The sequence below is a fragment of the Anabrus simplex genome, chromosome 4 (assembly GCF_040414725.1).
Source record: "Anabrus simplex isolate iqAnaSimp1 chromosome 4, ASM4041472v1, whole genome shotgun sequence".
Taxonomy (NCBI): Eukaryota; Metazoa; Arthropoda; class Insecta; order Orthoptera; family Tettigoniidae; genus Anabrus; species Anabrus simplex.
In genome coordinates this window covers 250,961,373-250,980,919 of record NC_090268.1, presented here as the reverse complement: position 1 = coordinate 250,980,919, position 19,547 = coordinate 250,961,373, and the positions used below count along the sequence as shown (strand labels likewise).

The following is a 19,547-nucleotide window of genomic DNA, read 5'->3' as shown; positions in this document are numbered from 1 at the left end:
GAGCCCTTCAATTGTTTCCCCAGAACCATTTGAATATGAACTGAGGATGTATTTTGTAGGCTCAGATGACAGTGGACTCTCTAAAATGTAAAACTTTGAATAATAACTTTTATTTTAAAGCCGTAGCGAAGCCCAGGTATCTCGCTAGTCTTATATATTTTAACTAGCAAGGTACTCGTGCTTCGTTACGGTATTATACTGAAATTTATAATTGAATGCTTATTGTTTTAGATATATAATCCGCCGAAATTCGCAATCTGACACGTTTTCAGCGAGAATCCACCAAAATTCCCGATCTGACTCGTTTTCTATTACATTACGGCACGTTTCCTCCCATTTTTCAATCTTCCTTTCCAGCAATCGATTTCGTACTTCCCGGGCTAGGCTCAGATATTCTTCCCGGTCAGTTGGGTCCGTAAATCTTTGCCATACCGTATTTTCCTATAATCATTTTTAATCTGGATAAAATCCTTCAGGAGATCCGGCGTGGTGTCATATTGGGTGCCTTGGCGGCACTGAACCCGCGGCCGGACTGCATTCTTAGTCATTACCCGTCCAGGAGCCGTTTCCAGCGCGGTCGGCACATTTGACGACGGTCCGGAACATTATTATTATTATTATTATTATTATTATTATTATTATTATTATTATTATTATGTGTTGCTGGGATGAATGATGACAGGGAAAACCGGAGTATCCGGAGAAAAACCTGTCCCGCCTCCGTTTTGTCCAGCACGAATGTCACATGGAGTGACCGGGATTTGAACCAGAGAACCCAGCTGTGAGAGGCCGGCGCGCTGCCGCCTGAGCAACGGAGGATCCTTATAAGTACATTAAGAACAGTAAAATCAATTGGTCTCACCTCCTTTTACACACCACCGCCGTTAGTTTTTACTGCCACCCCCCCAAAAAAAAATATTAAAAGAAGGCGTGTTTCTTTATGTTTAAGGGAGATTTCAAACACCAATGTTCACGTCTATTACCTTCAGTTTTGAGATATAAGTATCCCCATAAATATAATTTACTTTTGTCACTTCATTTCAAACTACTCCACCCCCCCCCCCCAAGTGAATTTTCCCGAAAAAAAATACTTGTTTCTTTAATAGTGAAGGATCTTCTAAATACCAATCATCACGACTCTAACTTCTTCACTTTTTGATTTATGTGTCCTCATGAAAGGAATTCAACTCCTATACACTCCCGCCCCCCAAGATGGTTTCCCCCCCAAAACGCGTTTTTCTTTGTTTTTAAAGGAGATCCAAATACGAATTTTCACGTCTGTAACAACTTTAGAGGTATATATTCTCATACAATTAAAGTCAATTAATTTTTCAATTCTTTCACCCCCCTCCCCCCGCTTCATTGGATTTTCCGAGAATACGTGTTTCTTTACTTTTAAAGCAGATTGCAAATATCAAATTTCACGTCTGTAACATCTTCATTTTTAAGATATCAGTAGCCTAATTAAAATAATTCAACACCATTTTCAGTCACTTTCACCCACCGCCCACCCAAGTGGTATTTCCAAAAATTAAAAATACACGTTTCTTTATGTTTAATAGAGATAAAAATACCATTTTTCACTTCTCTAACATGTTAAGCTTTTTTAGATATACTGTAAAAATTCTCATTTTAAAATTTCACAACTTTTGGGTTCCCCTTAAGTGGAGTTTCCAAAAACAAATCACCTATGTTTCTTTACATTTACAGGAGATTCCAAACACCCACTTTTTACGTCTGTAACATTTTACGTTTCCAAGATAATCTTTCAAAACATTCACCCCAAATTTGTCACTTCTGTTTAACCGCCATTAATAGGATTTTCCAAAAACTAAAAAAATACGTGTTTCTTCATTTTTAAAGGAGATCCCATATACAAATTTTCAGTTCTGTAATATCTTCCGTTTCCGAGATATATGTATCCTCATTAAAGGCATTCAACCCATTTTTCACCCTTTTACACCCCTCCTATTGGGATTTACAGGAAAAAAAAATACGTGTTCCTTTATTTTTAGAGCAGATTCTAACTACCAATTTTTACATCTGTAAATTTTAAAGTTTTAAGATGTAGACACATTCATTTTAAAAAATTCACCCCCCTTTTCACCCTCAATATTTGGATTTTCCAAAAACGAAAAAATACGTGTTTCTTTACATTTAAAGTAGATCCCAAATACCAATTTTCAGGTCTGTAATATCTTCAGGTTCTGAAATATAAGTAGCCTATTTAAAGGCATTCAACCCATTATTCACCCTTTTACACCCTTCCTATTGGGATTTTCCGAAAACAAAAGAATACTTGTTTCTTTATTTTTAAAGGAGATTCTAAATACCAATTTTTACATCTATAAACTGTAACAGTTTTGAGATATAGATACACTCATTTTAAAAAATCACCCCCTTTTCACCCCCCCCCCATTAATTGGCATTTCCAAAAACAAAAAAATACGTGTTTCTTTATTTTTAAAGGAGATCCCAAACACCAATTTTCAGGTCTGTAATATCTTCAGTTTCTGAAATATATGTAGCTTCATCAAAGGCATTCAACCCGTTTTTCACCCCTTTTCACCCCTCCTATTGCGATTTTCCGAAAACAAAAAATACGTGTTTCTTTATGTTTAATGAAGATTCTAAATACCAATTTTTACATCTGCAAACTTTAAAAGTTTGGAGATATAGATTCACTCATTTTAAAAATTCACCCCCTTTTCACCCTCCCATTAATTGGATTTTCCAAAAACAAAAAAATACGTGTTTCTTTATTTTTAAAAGAGGTCAAAAGTACCAATTTTCAGGTCTGTAATATCTTCAGTTTCTGAGATATAGGTACCGGGATCCTGATTAAAGGCATTCAACCTATTTTTCCCCATTTTCACCCCTCCTATTGGGATTTTCTGAAAACAAAAAAATACGTGTTTCCTTATTTTTAAAGAAGATTCTAAATACCAATTTTTACATCTGTAAACTTTTAAAGTTTTGAGATATAGAGCAACTCATTTTAAAATTTCACCCCCGTTTTCACCCCCTTAGCGAAGGAATATCCAAAAATCCTCTCTTAGCGAGCACCTACGTCATAATATGAATATATCCCCAAAATTTCATCTCTTTATGTCCAGTAGTTTAAGCTCGGCGATGATGAATCAGTCAGTCAGTCAGGACAAGCTACTTTATATATATATAGATTAGGGTGGTAGTGTTACCCATACATCACAAGATCTTCCCACATAGTCTCCCAGTTCCTGTCGTTGAGAACTTCTGTGTTTTATTAAATAGTCAGTATATTTAATTTCTAAATAAGAAAAAGTTTAAAGAAGCCATTGGGACTGGAACCAGTATACTCTGAATTTTCTACATGGACACAATACCATTTCACAAGGATGCCTACAGTTTGAGTTCTAACTCCAGACTTATAATGGAGATGTCTCCATGTAGATATTAACATGAGATAGATGAACTCATGTTATCCTCTTGACTACAATAGCCTGTTGTGTTTTAAAAATCTGTACAGTGTATATTTAAGGAAGCAGAAGTTTCTGGAAAAGATTCTCTTAAGGAAGCATTCCAAACTTGGTCATGTCTACCAAAGTGAGTGTCTCGAGGGGTGGATATTCTCATGAATGGTATCGCCATTACTAGGAAAGGTAGAGCCTTTGGATTTGAACCCTGAGGGATCCACCATTAGTTCAATCAGCCACTTGAAGAGATACTATCCTTTAAATATTCATATACTGGTGTTGTTCAGTTTGCTTGTCCATTGCAGAAAGTTAAGAGCTTTAGAAGACTTCTGCACATGTACAACCATGTTCTGGCCTCTCTTGTGCCTGTTTAGAAACCAATATTCCATTTGATAGCTATGGAACAAGACTGGCCATCGACAAAGAATTATATGTTTAAGGTAACCTTCACTTTTTTTACAAGGGCAAGGTTGTTGACATGTGAATAATTATATATTTTATCTGTGCAGAAAGTTAATAAATATTTTATGTAAACTATTACCTATTACTTTAGATGTTAACTTTGGTGATAACATCAATTTTAGCTATAGGTATGATTAAATGTATTAAGTTTATTTTCACTTGTAATTGATGCAAAATCTGGCTTTTTAACTATATAAATTATCAAATAATTTCTCATACAAATTATTTTATTCTGGTGAAACTAATACTAAAAAAAAAAAAAAAATTGTACTGGATGAGGATAATGATGATGGCATTTGTTGATTTAAGGGGTCTAGCTATGGGGAATATTGTGTTTTATCATACAGAAATGCTTCTTAATGCAAGGGCAGCAATTCTACTTCAGCGCCCAAAAAAAAAAAAAAAAAAAAAAAAAAAAAAAAAAAAAAAAAAAAAAAAAAAAAAAGAGAGCCAAAGTAAAAATACTGGGAAGTCCAATTTGTTATGACCCAAGTACTTAATTCAATTTATTTTGTTCAAGTACTGGAATACTCATAATTAGAGTCTGGATTTCTATGCGCTAACAAATCTCAAAATATGCATGCATTCATGCACTGTCATATGGCAAAACATGCACAGTAAACTAGAAACTATGTGCTATCAAAATTCAGTTCAACATGCTTACATTGTCATTTCCTTTTGAAACATTGTACAACTAATTTCTCCAAATTGTCTTGATTTGAGCACATCCGTTTATCTGTTAGCACATTGTTAGACACAGAAAATGATCTTTCTACCTCACAGGAAGTCACTGGTGCATACTTAAATGAAGCTATTTGCAACAGAGTGAGATCAACTTGTACATCTTTTGCACTTTCACCACACAATAAGTGTTTTATAAGCTTCACAAATTCAAAATCACGATATGAACAGATCACTTTCTTCAGATTATCTCTAAGTGTGCAGCTATTTCTTAATGCGATGATTGCAGACACATTTAAAAATCTTCAATAACTGCTAAAGATTTGATAAGGGGTACCTGTACCTTCTAACTTTGTTATTGTAGCGGCCAATTTACCAACATTTGATTTTAATATACATTAAGTCTTGCTGCACATTCTTTTTGTTGAATTCCACTTGCACATCTTTAATGCAAGCAGCTTCATCTCTGTCTACAGCCTAAAACCGAAAAAAGTAAGTTAAGTGATGTTACGCCTAATCAGTGGCATTAAGTTCATTGATGGCAAATTAAAAAATTTGATTAATTGAATTATAGGATCTCTAGCGTATGTACAAACTTTTTTGTCCGGTAGGATGCCAGGAATACATTCTTTTTCTCTCAGTCTCTCAAATAGCAATAGGCTATAATGTAGAAAAACTATCCCACATTCTGCAAACCAACATTTATTAAAAGACACTATCATGCAACTTAGCATTATACTTGCTCCAAAGTCAGAAGAAATGTCATATTATGCAATATAAACGTCCCAATATTCACTACTAAATCCAAACTTGTCAAAATATGCATTATGCATGAAATTTCTCCTAAAAGGGCCAAAACATGCAAGGAAAAAGAATGATTATTTGGAACTGTTAAGTCATAAAAGGAATATTTGCAAAGTCTGAGAAGTGTAACTAGCTTATTTAAAAACGTGCATTTGCATAGAAATCTGGGCTCTACTCATAATAAATATAATGCTATACTTAAAGTATGTGAAGTGTATTGACTACAGAAACTATGGAGATTCTGATTAATTCTTGAAAGCTTATTGTAAGTTGTAAAAATTAATAATTCTTTTTACAAAGTTTATAATTATGACTATGTAACGGTACATTTCTGTAAAGTTAAGGTAGATAAAGATGAAGTGTTGGAAGGGGTTGATATAAAAAAAAAAGAGAGAAAGAGAGAGACACACACACACACCCGCCCCTTGAGATTATTTCCGAAGTAAATAAATGACTTAAATTTTCTTCAGTGCTAAATCCTTTTTGTTTTTATAGTAGAAGCCATTTCTTTTCATTTTCAACTTAGTTAATCTATAACCACTGTATTAGGTTTGTCTGTCTGTCAAAACAAACTTATGACTAATAAAATTTAGAAAATAACTGAAAAACATTTTACGTCATACTATACCTGAAAAAGAAATGAATAAAATTTTCACGTATAATCTGTTGTTGAATGGTTTCTTTTTCAGGTATTTTGTAAATTTTATTAAGCATAAGTTAGTTTTGAAAGACTGAAGAACCTAACAGTTATAAATCAGTTGACTGCTAAAGAAGTGGGTTTACCTGTTTGAAGCATCTTGTAGTGAAAGTTCTGTAAAAAGCTTAAAATGTAAGGCACTATTTCTTCCCTAATATGTAAGTTAGAAAATAATTTTCACTGTCTTACAGGAAGGCAATTATTGTACTTAGCTGAAGGTTTATGTAACTGACTTGATACATCTCAGTTGCAACTGCTGATGTATTCATGGTGTAATTGTGTGTTACAAAGTTACAAAATTATGTTGAGAAATTATATTGCACCTTTCTGCTACTAATACTATAACTTTATTAAAATTAAAATTATGCCTTATTTCCAGTATCTGTACTTTATGCAGAATTGGATATATATTCTGTTTCATTGTGATAGTGCTCAGGATCATGGAGTTCTAGTATTGTTCATGACGATGCACAACCCTAACCTAGTTTTGGATGAATATATTTTGTTTTGTCTGTTCTTGTAACTTGTAGTTTTGTTTTCTAAAATATGTAGATTTATTTATAATTACAATAATTAACTAATTATTCTTATAACACTTAAAAAGTTGTCAAAACGCTTTACAGTTTACTTTGTAATTGAAGATCTGAATCTTATTAAATCATGTTTATTATTATTATTATTATTATTATTATTATTATTATTATTATTATTATTATTATTATTATTGAATATAGTTTAAAGTGTTCATTCTTGACACACATGCTTGAAGTGCTAAAATTTAGTGCTGTAATTGTAGTCATAACAGTAAAGATTTCTGGAGAATGAAACTGTTCTCAGAACCCTGTGAGACGACTCATCAAGCCACTTGTTGAATTTATTTCAAAAGTGTTCACTTCCAAAGCTCTCTATTATTGGCTCGTAGATGTACCTCTTCTCTACACTTACTACTGCAGGCTAGATGTCAAAAGTCTCAAACTTGAATGCTGGGACATGATGTGTCATTAAGAGATATTTGGCTTGGATATGATGTCTGTCTGCTGTGACGAGAGGTTTTATTCTTCCTGTCAACTTTGAACCCCTGAGTCGACTGTGTGATGTGATAAGTCAAGTAAGAGTTTACCATAAGTGGTGGTGGTTATTTTTGTTTTAGGAGGAAGTACAACTAGGTAACCATCCTCTCTGAATGAATTAAATGGAAACAAAAATGAAAATGAAATAAAAACTGTATTAAATGGAGAATTTGAAAATTCAAAAAGAATTAAAAATTAAAACAAAAATGATTTTACTGAGCCAAAAAGGACACTGAAATCTTGACATTTAGAAGCCCTTGCAAAGCACAAAGTAAATAATGAGACCAGCAGTATTCTAGTCATTGGCTAGTATGAGTTTGAGTTTCTGCTACAGGCCAAGGTTCTGTCTTCAGGGAGATCAGTGCTCTCTGTGAGGATGTGGGCCATGGTGAATTTGGCACCACAAGAACACATGGGGGTGGGGTGTGTCTTCCCTTTTTACAAGGTAAGAGTGCCTAGATCTTCCATGATCTATCCTCAGCCTACACAAAATTACGGCCTCTCTCCGTGAAAGCCGCAAGGAGGACAGCCACATAGTAGTTGTCTTCTTAATTACTTTTATTTTATACAAATATACTATGGGTAATAGTTTGGTCCACCCTGTCAATATGTTATAAAGTTCCTAATTTTGTACAATTATTTCAATTCGTACATGTTTCGGAAGCCACCAACCCCTTCACATCAGCGAAGGTCCACTCAAGATGACCACCGATAACCACATCTAAGTCATGACACAAGCTTTCGATTCAAATCCCAACTGGTTGTATGGCATTTGGCCAGTTTTTGTACCTCAGGTAGTATTAAGTATTAAAGAGGCATTGATAGCTTCGATGTTGTGGCATTTTACAAATTCTGGCAAAGTATGTCAGCAGTATCTGCTGTAGTCTCCTTGGTGAAGATGGAACCACCGATTCAGGGCATAGGCTGGGAAATGGACTAGTACAGAAAGCTCTTGTTGCCAGTCTAACTCCACTATGGTATAATCATCATACACTAAAGGCTAAGCCATTCTACTCCCAATCCTGCTGTCCTCTTCACTTCCTTGTACTTTTTACATCCTATCAAGTTTCTCACATCCTCAAACTATGTCTTCCTTGGTCTTCCTCTTCCTTTCTTTCCTAGTATTTTTCCTTCAAATACGTTTATTAGGAAGTAGATATAACCCACAAGTTTTATCTTCCTTCTTTACATATTCTTTATCGGTCTACATTGTTCATTGATTTCCTTGTCTGACTCGGCTGAATGGTCAGCATACTGGCCTTTGGTTCAGAGGGTCCCGAGTTCGATTCCCGGCCGGGTTGGGGATTTTAATCCTCATTGGTTAATTCCAGTGGCTGGGTGTTTGTGCTGTCCCCAACATCCCTGCAACTCGCACACCGCACGTAACACTATATTCCACCACAATAACACGCAGTTACGTACACATGGCAGATGCCACCCACCCTCATCGGAGGGTCTGCTTTACAAGGGCTGCACTCGCCTAGAAATAGCCACACCAAATTAATTAAAATTGATTTCTTTTAAATTATCTTGATCAGTTTTTAGTTTTTTTTTTCAGTCCAGCATGTCCTCGTAATTTTCCTCCAAATCCACATTTCAGTTGCTTTCAATGAATCTTTCCTTATTTCCAATAGTCCAGCGCTTTCAACCATAAAGTAGTACACTATCTGAAAGGTTCAGCACAGTTTTTGATGCTGAACCATATGCCGCACTACTCTAGTCCGTTCGGGATAGAATCATGGCCATGTAAAACTGTAACATCGGCCCCCATGAAGTGCTGCTGAGAAACTTAAGCATGTTAAGTTTCTTCATGCAGGCAACCTTCAGCTGATGGATGTGGAGCTGTCACATTAGTTGATTATCAAAATGGAGACAAAGGAACCTGCAAGTGTCTGCCACTGGTAAGATACTGTTTCACAAGTGGAGCTCTGGTACAGGATGTGCAAGCAGACATAGACAGAACTGTACAACTGAGGTTTTCACTGCTGAGAATCGAAAGCCATGTTACAGGACCCATCTCTTGAATCGGTTAATAGCTTGCTGTAGGTGTCTTTCAGCAACCGCCATCCTTCTGGAGCTGAAATGTAGAGTTCGAGGGACAGACTCTTCAAATGAGAGAGAGAGAGGGAGGGAGAGCTATTCTTTGTGACAATTCTTTATTGTTGTGGGATTCTGTGTGGTGCACTTTGTACAGCCTGTATGTTTGCAGTGGTTTTGTTGGCTTCTCTTCTGATAGATCCTTATGTTCCCTGATCAATTCATTGCTTTTAGAACAACACATCTTTTGCTTTGTTCCTTTTACTGTAGTGTGGAAAAGTTTATACCTCAGTTTCTGTGGCAGTATGTGTGATTTTATCGGACCTTTTCCATCATGATTTTTCTCCTTTTATATTGCATTAAATAGCATTGGTGTATATGTACCTGGTAATTCTTTAAGAATTAAAAAAAATGGATTATTTATTTCCTCATTTTAAAACCATGCATGAGTTAGAATACTGTAGTTGTATTTTACCTCCTATTTTTATTAAAATAGACCTAAACCCTTGGATACATAAGTGAACACAACTGGACTCATTTCTTTGCCAAATCCTATGGCTTTAGCAACATTGAGCATGTAGAATGTTGGCCAGAGAACTCTTCTCTTGACTGCCAAATTTACTACACCTACTGCCAACAGTTTGTCAGTAACCGTTGTTTGAAGCAGTCTGTGTCACTGACCTCCATTGAAATATTGTAAAGTTTCCTTGGAAAAATTGGAAAATTTGTTAAATAAACTTACTTGTTAATGGAAGTTTACGGTAATAATTGTCGATCTTTTCTTCTTCTACATGGATCTCTTCTCAGCTCCTGACTAGCTCATTCTTGCTTCCCAGCTTCACCGGGAAGGTGAGCATCAACACTCATTGAGGGGCCATCTTGACAGATCTTCAATCTTGATGTGGGTAGTGTAGGATGAAAAGAAAGATGGATAAATACAGGAAAGAAACAGAAGGCAAAGATAAGTACAGGTGGTAAAAGATTAGGAACACAGGACAAATGGATCAGGATGAAAGGATCCTAATGGGACAGTTTAAATATTGGAAGAACCAGTACTTATACATTCCTTTTTTTTTTCTTTTTTTTTTTTTCTTTTTTAAACTTTGGTTGCAGCACCATTCACAGCATGGCACGGCCGGCGCATGACACTCTGTTGCATTCCCACTACATTGCGGCAATTCAGTGATAGAAAGCTGTTTCTAGTAAAACTACTCATCTAAAACCTACTTGGCATTACATTTGATGCTCAAAATGTTGTCCCTCAAGCTGTCAAACATGCCTGACATATCATAAACAAGTTTGCAGACACTCGTTGAATCTCAGCCGGTGTGATGTTCGAAATAACTTATGCAGTGTTCTCATGTAGTTCTTCTCTTGTGTGAAGGTTATTCACATACACTTTTCCCTTCACCAACCCCCACAGGTAATAATCACAAGGATTCAAATTGGGGGAACTAGCGGGACAATTAACCACACAAATTTCGAAAACTTCACGTATTATCTCCATAGACCGATCAATAGTGTATGTCATCACATTATCTTGCATGAAGTAACCCTCACTCCTTTCTTCTTCAGTCAGCTCTTGAAAGAATGGTCTTAGAATGAAGTCTATATATCAGTCACCACCACTCGCCGCATGACACGGCTGGCCCTATAATTTTGCGAGCACTTATTCTGCACCAAACTCCTATCTTTATGTCATGACGTGGACAGACATGCAGCTGGTGGGGATTTTCTGCACTCCAGTAGCGGTTGTTTTGACTGTTTATGTAGTCACTTCCATGAACCTACTACGCTGGTGTAGCAGGGGGGGGAGGTGATACTCCCACGTGGCGCGTCCCAGGTGGCAGATAGGAGGGTCCTAACTGGCTTGCCGGAGGACTTGAGCGAAATAAAATAGCTCTTGTGGGCCAAACACACCACGTACCACGCGCGGGAACAGCATGGGTCGCCTTTACTTGCACGTGGTACCACTATGTTAGGTACACGATAGGTTTGTGATTAGAAGCGACAGTGTGTGAATCAGGGTGGGTTTTACAGTACCTGTGATTAGTACCACGATATGAGCGACACCATGGGTCTGCCGTGCCTATGATTAGTACCCACTATGTGAGGAACACCACAGGATAGTAAGAGTCCCTGTAATTTGTACACCTATATGAGGAACACCATAGGTTTGCGTTGCCTGTAAAGGGTGCCGCAGTGTGAGAAACGCCATGTGCGGAATACCACGAGTCTACGCTACTTTTGATTAGCACCGCAACATGACAAATACCATGGTTCGACTTTCCTAGCAATAAGTACCATTATGAGGGGCTGATGTCCTGGAATTTTGGACCTTTTTAGACTACAAGCATCATCGATTCAGTATTATGCTTTAGAAACAGTCCCTTGATCAGTACTGCTATTGTTTAACGCTAGTTTCTGGGAATGTGGGGCATTGCGAGTCGGATCCACTGGTTGTTTTAAATTCATATTCATCATCACAGTTTGAATTCTGGTCAATGGATGATTTTGGACTTTTAAATTGTCATTACATTTCATCTCATTTCGTACCGTTAGGTGCCAATGACCTAGATGTTAGGCCCCTTTAAACTACAAACATCATTATGCAGGCCCTTAAGTGCAACCATGCCTCATCACTAAAAAAAATAAAAAGTTCTGGGTCAACATACCATCTGTGAACGGACTGTAGCAGCCAGTTACAATATTGAACCCTAGCGAAACTGTCAGGCCGTCTTAAATGTTGGGCAGTGATGGGTTTGTACAGTTTGGCTTTTAACAGTTTTGTTGCTTTGTGGGCAGAAGATAATGACGAATTAGCTTGTATGGCAAGACGCGATAAGAGATTTTGTTGGAGTTACTTCCAAGAGAGCTCCTATTTTATCAAGCTTTTCCTCTGTTAAAACAGTTTGTCTCCTGCGTGTTTTCTTGTTAAGAATGGACCCAGTGGTGCGGAATTTCTTCACTAAATTACATACCATATTCCTATGGGGAGGTAGGATGCCAGAAAATTTGCAAATGAATTGAAAGTGGCACTCTAACAGAAGAGTACTTTGTATAGTACAACACAATGAATGCATGCTGTTTTACTGTATACATCACACATTAAACACATGATAACCTCCGCTATTTCAAAGCTAACACATTGAACACACTATCAATACCACAGATGTTAAACTAAACTATTGCGGTAAAGACGCGAGACTTACCGCATAATCGTTACTGCATTAGATCACATCAGCCAGTCATGAAGCAATATAGCCTACCTCTCAGCAAATGAGTCACCCAGCTATGCTATCGTTTTTCCAGGTAGCTCCCCGGACACTCGCACAGAGCCAAAAATAGAAGACCCTGTAGTACTGTTGGTATGTTAGAGATCTGTGATGATACACTCGGTGTCAGTAGAATTTTGCTTCCATTGCTAGACAGCAGCACAATCAGAATGTTGAAATTGATAGGCAATCTGCCTAGATGACACCACCTCAGAAGATTTGCAACTCTGAGGCCATATAATGATGATGATCATGAAGAATGTTATTACGAACATTAATATTCTTTCCTGGCCTTTTTTCCAGTTATGTGCGTGCAGCACTTACGTGGATTAAGCCTAATTTTACAGCCGGTGGCCCTTATTAACTGCAACCCTATTGAAGTAACGTGTTTGGTATTGCATGTTTTCTGTGGTGGTTAGTACTGTGATATGTTGTGTGTAAATGTGATATGTTGTGTGTGTAAATAAGACAACCATGTTCACGAACTTGGAACTTTTTGTTTTTTTATAAATGTTAAGTTCTTTAGTCTGCCGAAACTAACTTTGAATAAATAAATTTATAAACTTCTGAAAAAGAAAATATATGGTAACAGAATTATACCTGAAAAAGAAACGGCTTAATAAAAAAAACTTAGATGAATTAACGAAATGGTATTATAATCCCTGACTGAACCAGGAATCGAACCCGGGGCATCTGAACCAAAGGCCACTATGCTGACCATTCAGCCATTATTATTATTATTATTATTATTATTATTATTATTATTGAGTGAATACAGTGAATTTCGGTAACTAAATCCCTGTATAGGGATTCTTGTCTGCTACTAACAGCGTAATTGAAAGGAAAGTAATGGAGTCTAATCAGTCTTATGCTTTTTAAAATTTTAACAGCATAAGACTTGCCAGTTTCTCTGAATGTCAATAAGAGTTTTGCATACCTCCTGAGTCAACAACTGAGCCGACTCTTGTAGAGAAGAATCAGCATCAATCTATGTAGATATCATCCTGTGCTATGGTCTTTTGAAAAACAATCGTATATTATGCCTGAATATATATTTGTCCAATACATACTTTGCCAATAAACTTTTGTAGTTCTGTGATATTAGGAAAGTGACAAACTAGTGTATTAACTACCCCATGATGTAGGGGTAACATGCCCGCCTCTTACCTGGAGGCCCCAAGTTTGATTTCATTCTGGACTGTGGGCTGTAACAGGGTTCATTTCAGCCTTGTGAGACCAATCAAGGAGCTGTCTAATGCGAGTGGCAGCAGAACTGGTCATGATAAACAAGCAGTATGGCAAAGAATGTTGTAGCAATGACCATGTGATGCTCTTAATATCTACAGCCCAAAGCCCTTAATGAGCTGTTCCTTGGATTTGTTTAACTATCCAAGAAATCTCTGATCATTTGTTTCTTCCGTTCATTTGTTCTTGTACTTGGGAGCATGGAAATTTTCAGCTTACCCCTTTTTGTGCTGGGAAGTTTATTTACCTTATATTTTCCAATAAAGGAGAGTAAAATAAATTCACTTGGATCACGGAACTCTTAATAATATACCCATCAATTAAATTTTTGTTGTGGGGGTAATGAGTTATTGCTTCTTTCAGTGTTTCACATTTTACTTAAATTAAAAAATGAGTTCCTACAAATGCATGTAAGACACAAATAATAAGGGAAATGATTACCTTATTCTTTCCCTCCTTTTGCCTTCCTTTTTCTTTTACTAGCGTTTTAGCATTGCACTAACTGGGAAACTATAGGAAATTACCTCAATTGGGTAAAACTCCAGCATTTACTTGCAGTGAAGATGGAAAACCATGGAACACCATTTTCAGAGCTGCTGATGGTGGGGTTCAAACCTACCATCTTTCAAATGTAAGTTTACAGCTTCATGGTCCGCATCACGCAGCCAACTTGTTCGGTTAATATCATACATCGAGTAGCATTTCCTTCATACGTAAGTTTTGGGAATGTACCTCTTTACAGTTTGCCCTGTAGACCTCGTGTGTTCAGAGGTCATTTTCAAATACAAGGAAGCCAATAACCTAAGTGTTAGGCCTCTTGAAACAAAAATTGTCATGTAATACAAGGGCTAGTGGTAGAAGCGACTGTTAGTTTATTGGGCAAAACTACAAAATTATCTGCCCATCTCTGATGCAGATGTCATACTTAGTTTAATTGCATGGACATCAAACAAGATCAACTAAGAACCTCATGAACACAACATAAATTGAATCTGCTTCACCTAAGTGTCTCTGGATCAGCAGCAATTGATTCAGATACTAACAAAAATAATATTTTCTATAAATTTTGAATATTATAAAGAAATCACTTGTAATGTGGAATATGGGAGCTTTTAACATTCTACATTTAAAATTTTCCTTACTTCTAAATGGACTGGCAAATTTATGCCAGCATAACCCATCATAGTTGTTGGGTTTTACTCTGGAAGTAACTGGAAAACATTTTGTAGCTTTCCTCAGTTCAAGACATGAGGTACAGTGGGATTACACAGGGCAAGTAGAAAGGGAATATTCATCTCAAAATATATGTATACAGTAATAATATGCAGACTTGGCTTTGTGAGATAAATTATAATAGGTAGGACTGTTAATACTATTTTAGTTTTTGAAGAGCTGTCATTAATTTTTTGCTGAGTCACATTTAATTTCTCCATTTTCATATCTTGTGAAGAGGAATTTTGTAAAGCAGAATTAATTTTGATACCTGTTCAGTGAAAATTTTCTGGTTGGGGTTGAAATTCAGAAGTTCACACAAGTATTATTCATGGACTCGACTAATTCTCTCATCATATTGTTGCCAATTACAATGATAGATCTCTAGTTCATGATGTTTGCATGCTTTATTTCCCCTTACATAGTAGTCAGAATGACAGCTATAGCATTTGTTAACATTGATGCTTTCACGGCCCATTCTTATTGACATGATATGGGCTTTTGAACTTGTGCCATTTCAAGAAAACAAGATGAAACTCTTTACATTTTGCAGAGAACTTTGCTCTGCGTCTTCAGAAGAAAATATTGACTGTTCACAAGGAAGACTTATACAATGAGCATTTGAATTGAAGAATGCATTACCATTGGAACTGTAGTGGTGTGCTCATTCATCACCAGGTGGTTCGCTGTTTTTGTCAGCTCCCACTTGGAGCATTGTTCTCTGCAAATCGTAAAGAGTTTCACTTTGTTTTCTTGATATGGCAGAAGACCAAAAGCCAATATCGAAGCTATAGTATTTTTCTTTAGATACTTTAAGGTAATTCTTTTGTGTTGCTAGAATGTGCTATATTGATGATAATTTGTTGCAGACTGAAAGCTCAACATCTCCTTGCTTGGCTTCTCGGCGCTCTACGGTGATCACTTCTAGCACAGAAGGCCAAGCTGAGAAAGCAGAACCTGTGACAAGTGGTGTGATGGGGGCCGTAGAGGCGGCACTAAATACTGCTCAGCTCCTAGCAACAGCTGCACTACAAGCAGAGTCGGAAGAGACAAGCAAAGATGGGGGTGAGGAAGAAGATGGCTTATCAGTGTTCCTAGACTCCTTGCCTGCCAGTGATGAAAAGGATGAATCTCGTCCTGATACACCTGTCAGTACTTCGAGTGAAGGAGAATCGACAGAGCCTACAGCTCCTGGCAGGAAGACACACTGGAAGAGCAAAAGTCTTGGTGAGGTTAGTGTAGAGACTGTGCGAGATGAGGAAGTGGGAGAAAATGTGAACTTCAGTCAGAACCGTGAGTTATGGCAACGTCGAGCTGCCTCTCAGACACAGTCGGAGCCAGCCAAGCCTACTGCTAAAAGTTTTCGCTCCAATCAAGAGTTTTGGGAATTGCGCCAGAAACAAACACCTGATTTGGTGATGGATCTGCCAGTAAATTGTACCAAAGAAGCTGGCGGAGGTAAGAAGTCTTTATCAGCAGTGTCGCTGTCCTCTTTGTCATCGTCGTCGTCGTCTGGAGAGGAAGAGGGTTCAGCAGCTGATCCTGTTGCTAGTCCAACAGGCCCTGAGTCTCCTGATATGACAACTGCTGCTGAACGGTTTGCAAAACAGAATCAGTGCACTCTCAAAAAGAACACTAAAGCCTCTCAAGGAGTCTCTATTGATGCTCAGACACAGACGGTCAAGGCCAAAAGATCAAAATTTGCGGCTGCAGAAGCGAACAACGATAATAAAATGCCTTCCGATTCAAACAAACTAGGAGATGACAACGATAATTTAACCACTGAAATTGTCAAGTCGACAGAATCAGAACTCGTTCCCATACGAAGTCCAGGTCCACAACGAACTACTCCCAAATTTGGAACTAAATTCCCTCATAGTACTGGTGTCCCAGTACTTCCAGTTTTGCCACTTCCCCTGCAAACTGGGGCTGTATCTTCGTTTAAGCCGCAAGTGAAAGTGAAGCCACAAATCCTACGGAAACCAGTGTTGCCACTCCCACAACCCCATCACACTCAGCCATCCCCTGAGTTGGTACGAAAAGAGCAGATCAATTAAATGACACTGTCTTTTACCGTTGCTGCATTCAATTATTTTAAAAGACTGATTTTTATTTGAATGAACTTGTTTGGAGTATCAGTGTTTTAGATATTTACTCTGTACTTTTATATCGTGTATAATACTCTTTCAGTGTTCCTGTCAGAGATGTACTCTCAGTGGAATACCTTGATTATGACTGTCGAACTACTTCAGCAATATGTAACTGCTCACATGTTTACTCTTTTAATCTGGTATGAGTCATTGGTGCTTTCCCAGGCACTTATCAGTGCTGGACTTGTTTAAAGAGGCTTTTTGTATTTAATAAGATTTGCACATGTCACAGATGTTTTTAATAATTTGTGCCACCACTGTAATATATTATCTTTTTGTGTTGTGTGAATTGACTGTTGTGTTTTAGGCCTTGTTTCATGTTGTAAGTATTGTTTTAAATTTAGAGTACGTTAAGTTCTGAATTACCATCAGCCACTTAGTGATGATCCAGCATGACTGTACATACATACATACATACATACATACATACATACATACATACATACTAAAGGTATTCTACTATTTTCTTCACTACATACACGAAGGGTGGATGACAGGGTGATGTTCGTTTTGTATTTCATTCTCGTACATTTTGTATGGTTGTACCATTTGTTAAAATATAGAGGTTATATTCTATGATAAGAATGCGTTGGTTCATAATATTTTCAAGTTAGCACAGGTGTGCTGAAAAATGCTAATGTTTTTGTATCGTGCTATATTATTCCCTATAGTGCAAAATTAGTTTCATGGAATGACATATCTAGTCAATTTAATATGACAGTGACCGTGATTGACTGTCACCATACATTAGCATAATGTCTTTATTGTCTAAGAAGTGAAATGCTTCCAGCAGTTTTTTTTTTTTTTGACCTAATCTCTTCAGATTATTTAATGTCTCGATGTCTTGGCCAATGAAACATGTCTGTTAGAAGGATAATTTCTACATTAAGGAGGAGGTAAAAGTAGTAGTTGTTTTTGAAGTGATATTGAATCAGAATAAGTAATAATGCTGTGGCATGGAATTTTGAAATGAAAGGCATTTTTAGTCTGGAAATCCTCATTAGTTTGGTGTTATCAGCAGTGGTTTGTTGTCAAACAAATGGGACCAGAACACAGTATGAACTGCACCACAATGACATAAAATATTGTAGAAGATTAACATATTATTATTATTATTATTATTGTTATTGTTATTATTTATTACAGTATACATACATGCAACCTGTTACACAGACTAATAAATTAACAAATTGCTTATTAAACTCTGATAAGATGAAATTTAAGAGCTAATTGAATCACTTGTACAAAAAATGGAAGATAAGACTTACCCTATTGAAGAGCTTGCAAATTTCCTTCTTTTCCTCCTAGTGCTCATCTTGTGAGTTAGTGTCCTAAGCCAGTTGGTGATACAACAGCTATTTGTACTGTCCAGCATTCTATGTAGATATAGGGGATGTTTAGTTTGTGAAAATCAGTACGAAATGTAACTAATTGTGTTTAATTCTAAATTTGGTGATATAATGTTCATTGCACGAAATCCTCGTTCATGTAGTTCTGTGCCACACTATTTTGATCTTATTGTTACTAATAAAGAGGCCAAAATGCTAGAAATTTCCTTACCTTCTTCATCAAAATATTCTCAAAACCCTTTACTGTGGCCCTTGTATTACCACAAAAGAAAAAAAGAAAAAAAAAAAGAGTGTGGATCATATTTCTTTCACTGTACCTCAAATTGTTTGTGCATCTTCAGGTCATGTGTCAGGATTCAAACTTTTAAAGTCTGCCTGCAGATTCATACATTTCACTTCCATTTCCACCTGTCTTACCTTGATGAGACAAAATACTGTACTTTAATGCAATAAGCATTTAAGTTGGTGACATCAGTAATGAATTGGTGTCTATTTACGCTCAGAATTCTCTAATTTTTTGTGAAAGCAATCCATAGGTATGTCATACTCTTTGACGATCAGTTTGCTTCTTGCTCCAATATTCCATGTTTCTATTTGAATGTTTCAATTATGCAGAGGATTCTGTGATCTAATTTGTCCATGCAGATAATTGTGATATACCGTATTTCTCCTGAAGTTATATGGGCAAACTTGCTAGTTTTTCCTACACATCAAAGCCACATCCTTCAGAAATTCGGCTGATTCCACATACAGATGTATTCCAGGATGTTACTGTCTTTCATCACTGGAAGTTTTCTGAAATATGTAACTAATGATAAATATGCATTCCTTACTGTGAAAAGAGATCTAAAGCTGTTAGAAACCCTTGTCAACTCTACGACCCTTATTTTGTTAAACTGCACTCGTAGGGAAAGTGGTGTTTTTAAATTCTTTTTTACTAATATTTATTATTATTATTAGCTGAATAATTTGTGAAGTTATTAATGGCATTTACATCAGCAACACAATCATGACTTGCTGGAGCCAACCAATGGTTACAACAGTTCCATGTAATGATATACAGTTGATGTAACTGCTATGAAAGAAAGAAGTAATCTGTCAAACCTAGGA

General features: G+C 36.7%; 1 protein-coding gene across 3 annotated transcripts in view; it reads left to right on the top strand.

Moving 5' to 3' along the window:
- Positions 1-17,377, top strand: part of LOC136871860 (SLIT-ROBO Rho GTPase-activating protein 1) — a 597,464-nt gene extending 580,087 nt beyond the window's left edge. For all 3 annotated transcript variants that reach the window (XM_067145501.2, XM_067145502.2, XM_067145503.2), the window contains exon 15: positions 15,808-17,377. In XM_067145501.2, coding sequence (XP_067001602.2) covers positions 15,808-16,995 — 1,188 coding nt within the window. In that variant the 3' untranslated portion in view covers positions 16,996-17,377. The remainder of the gene's footprint in view (positions 1-15,807) is intronic.
- The last annotated feature ends 2,170 nt before the right edge of the window (positions 17,378-19,547 follow it).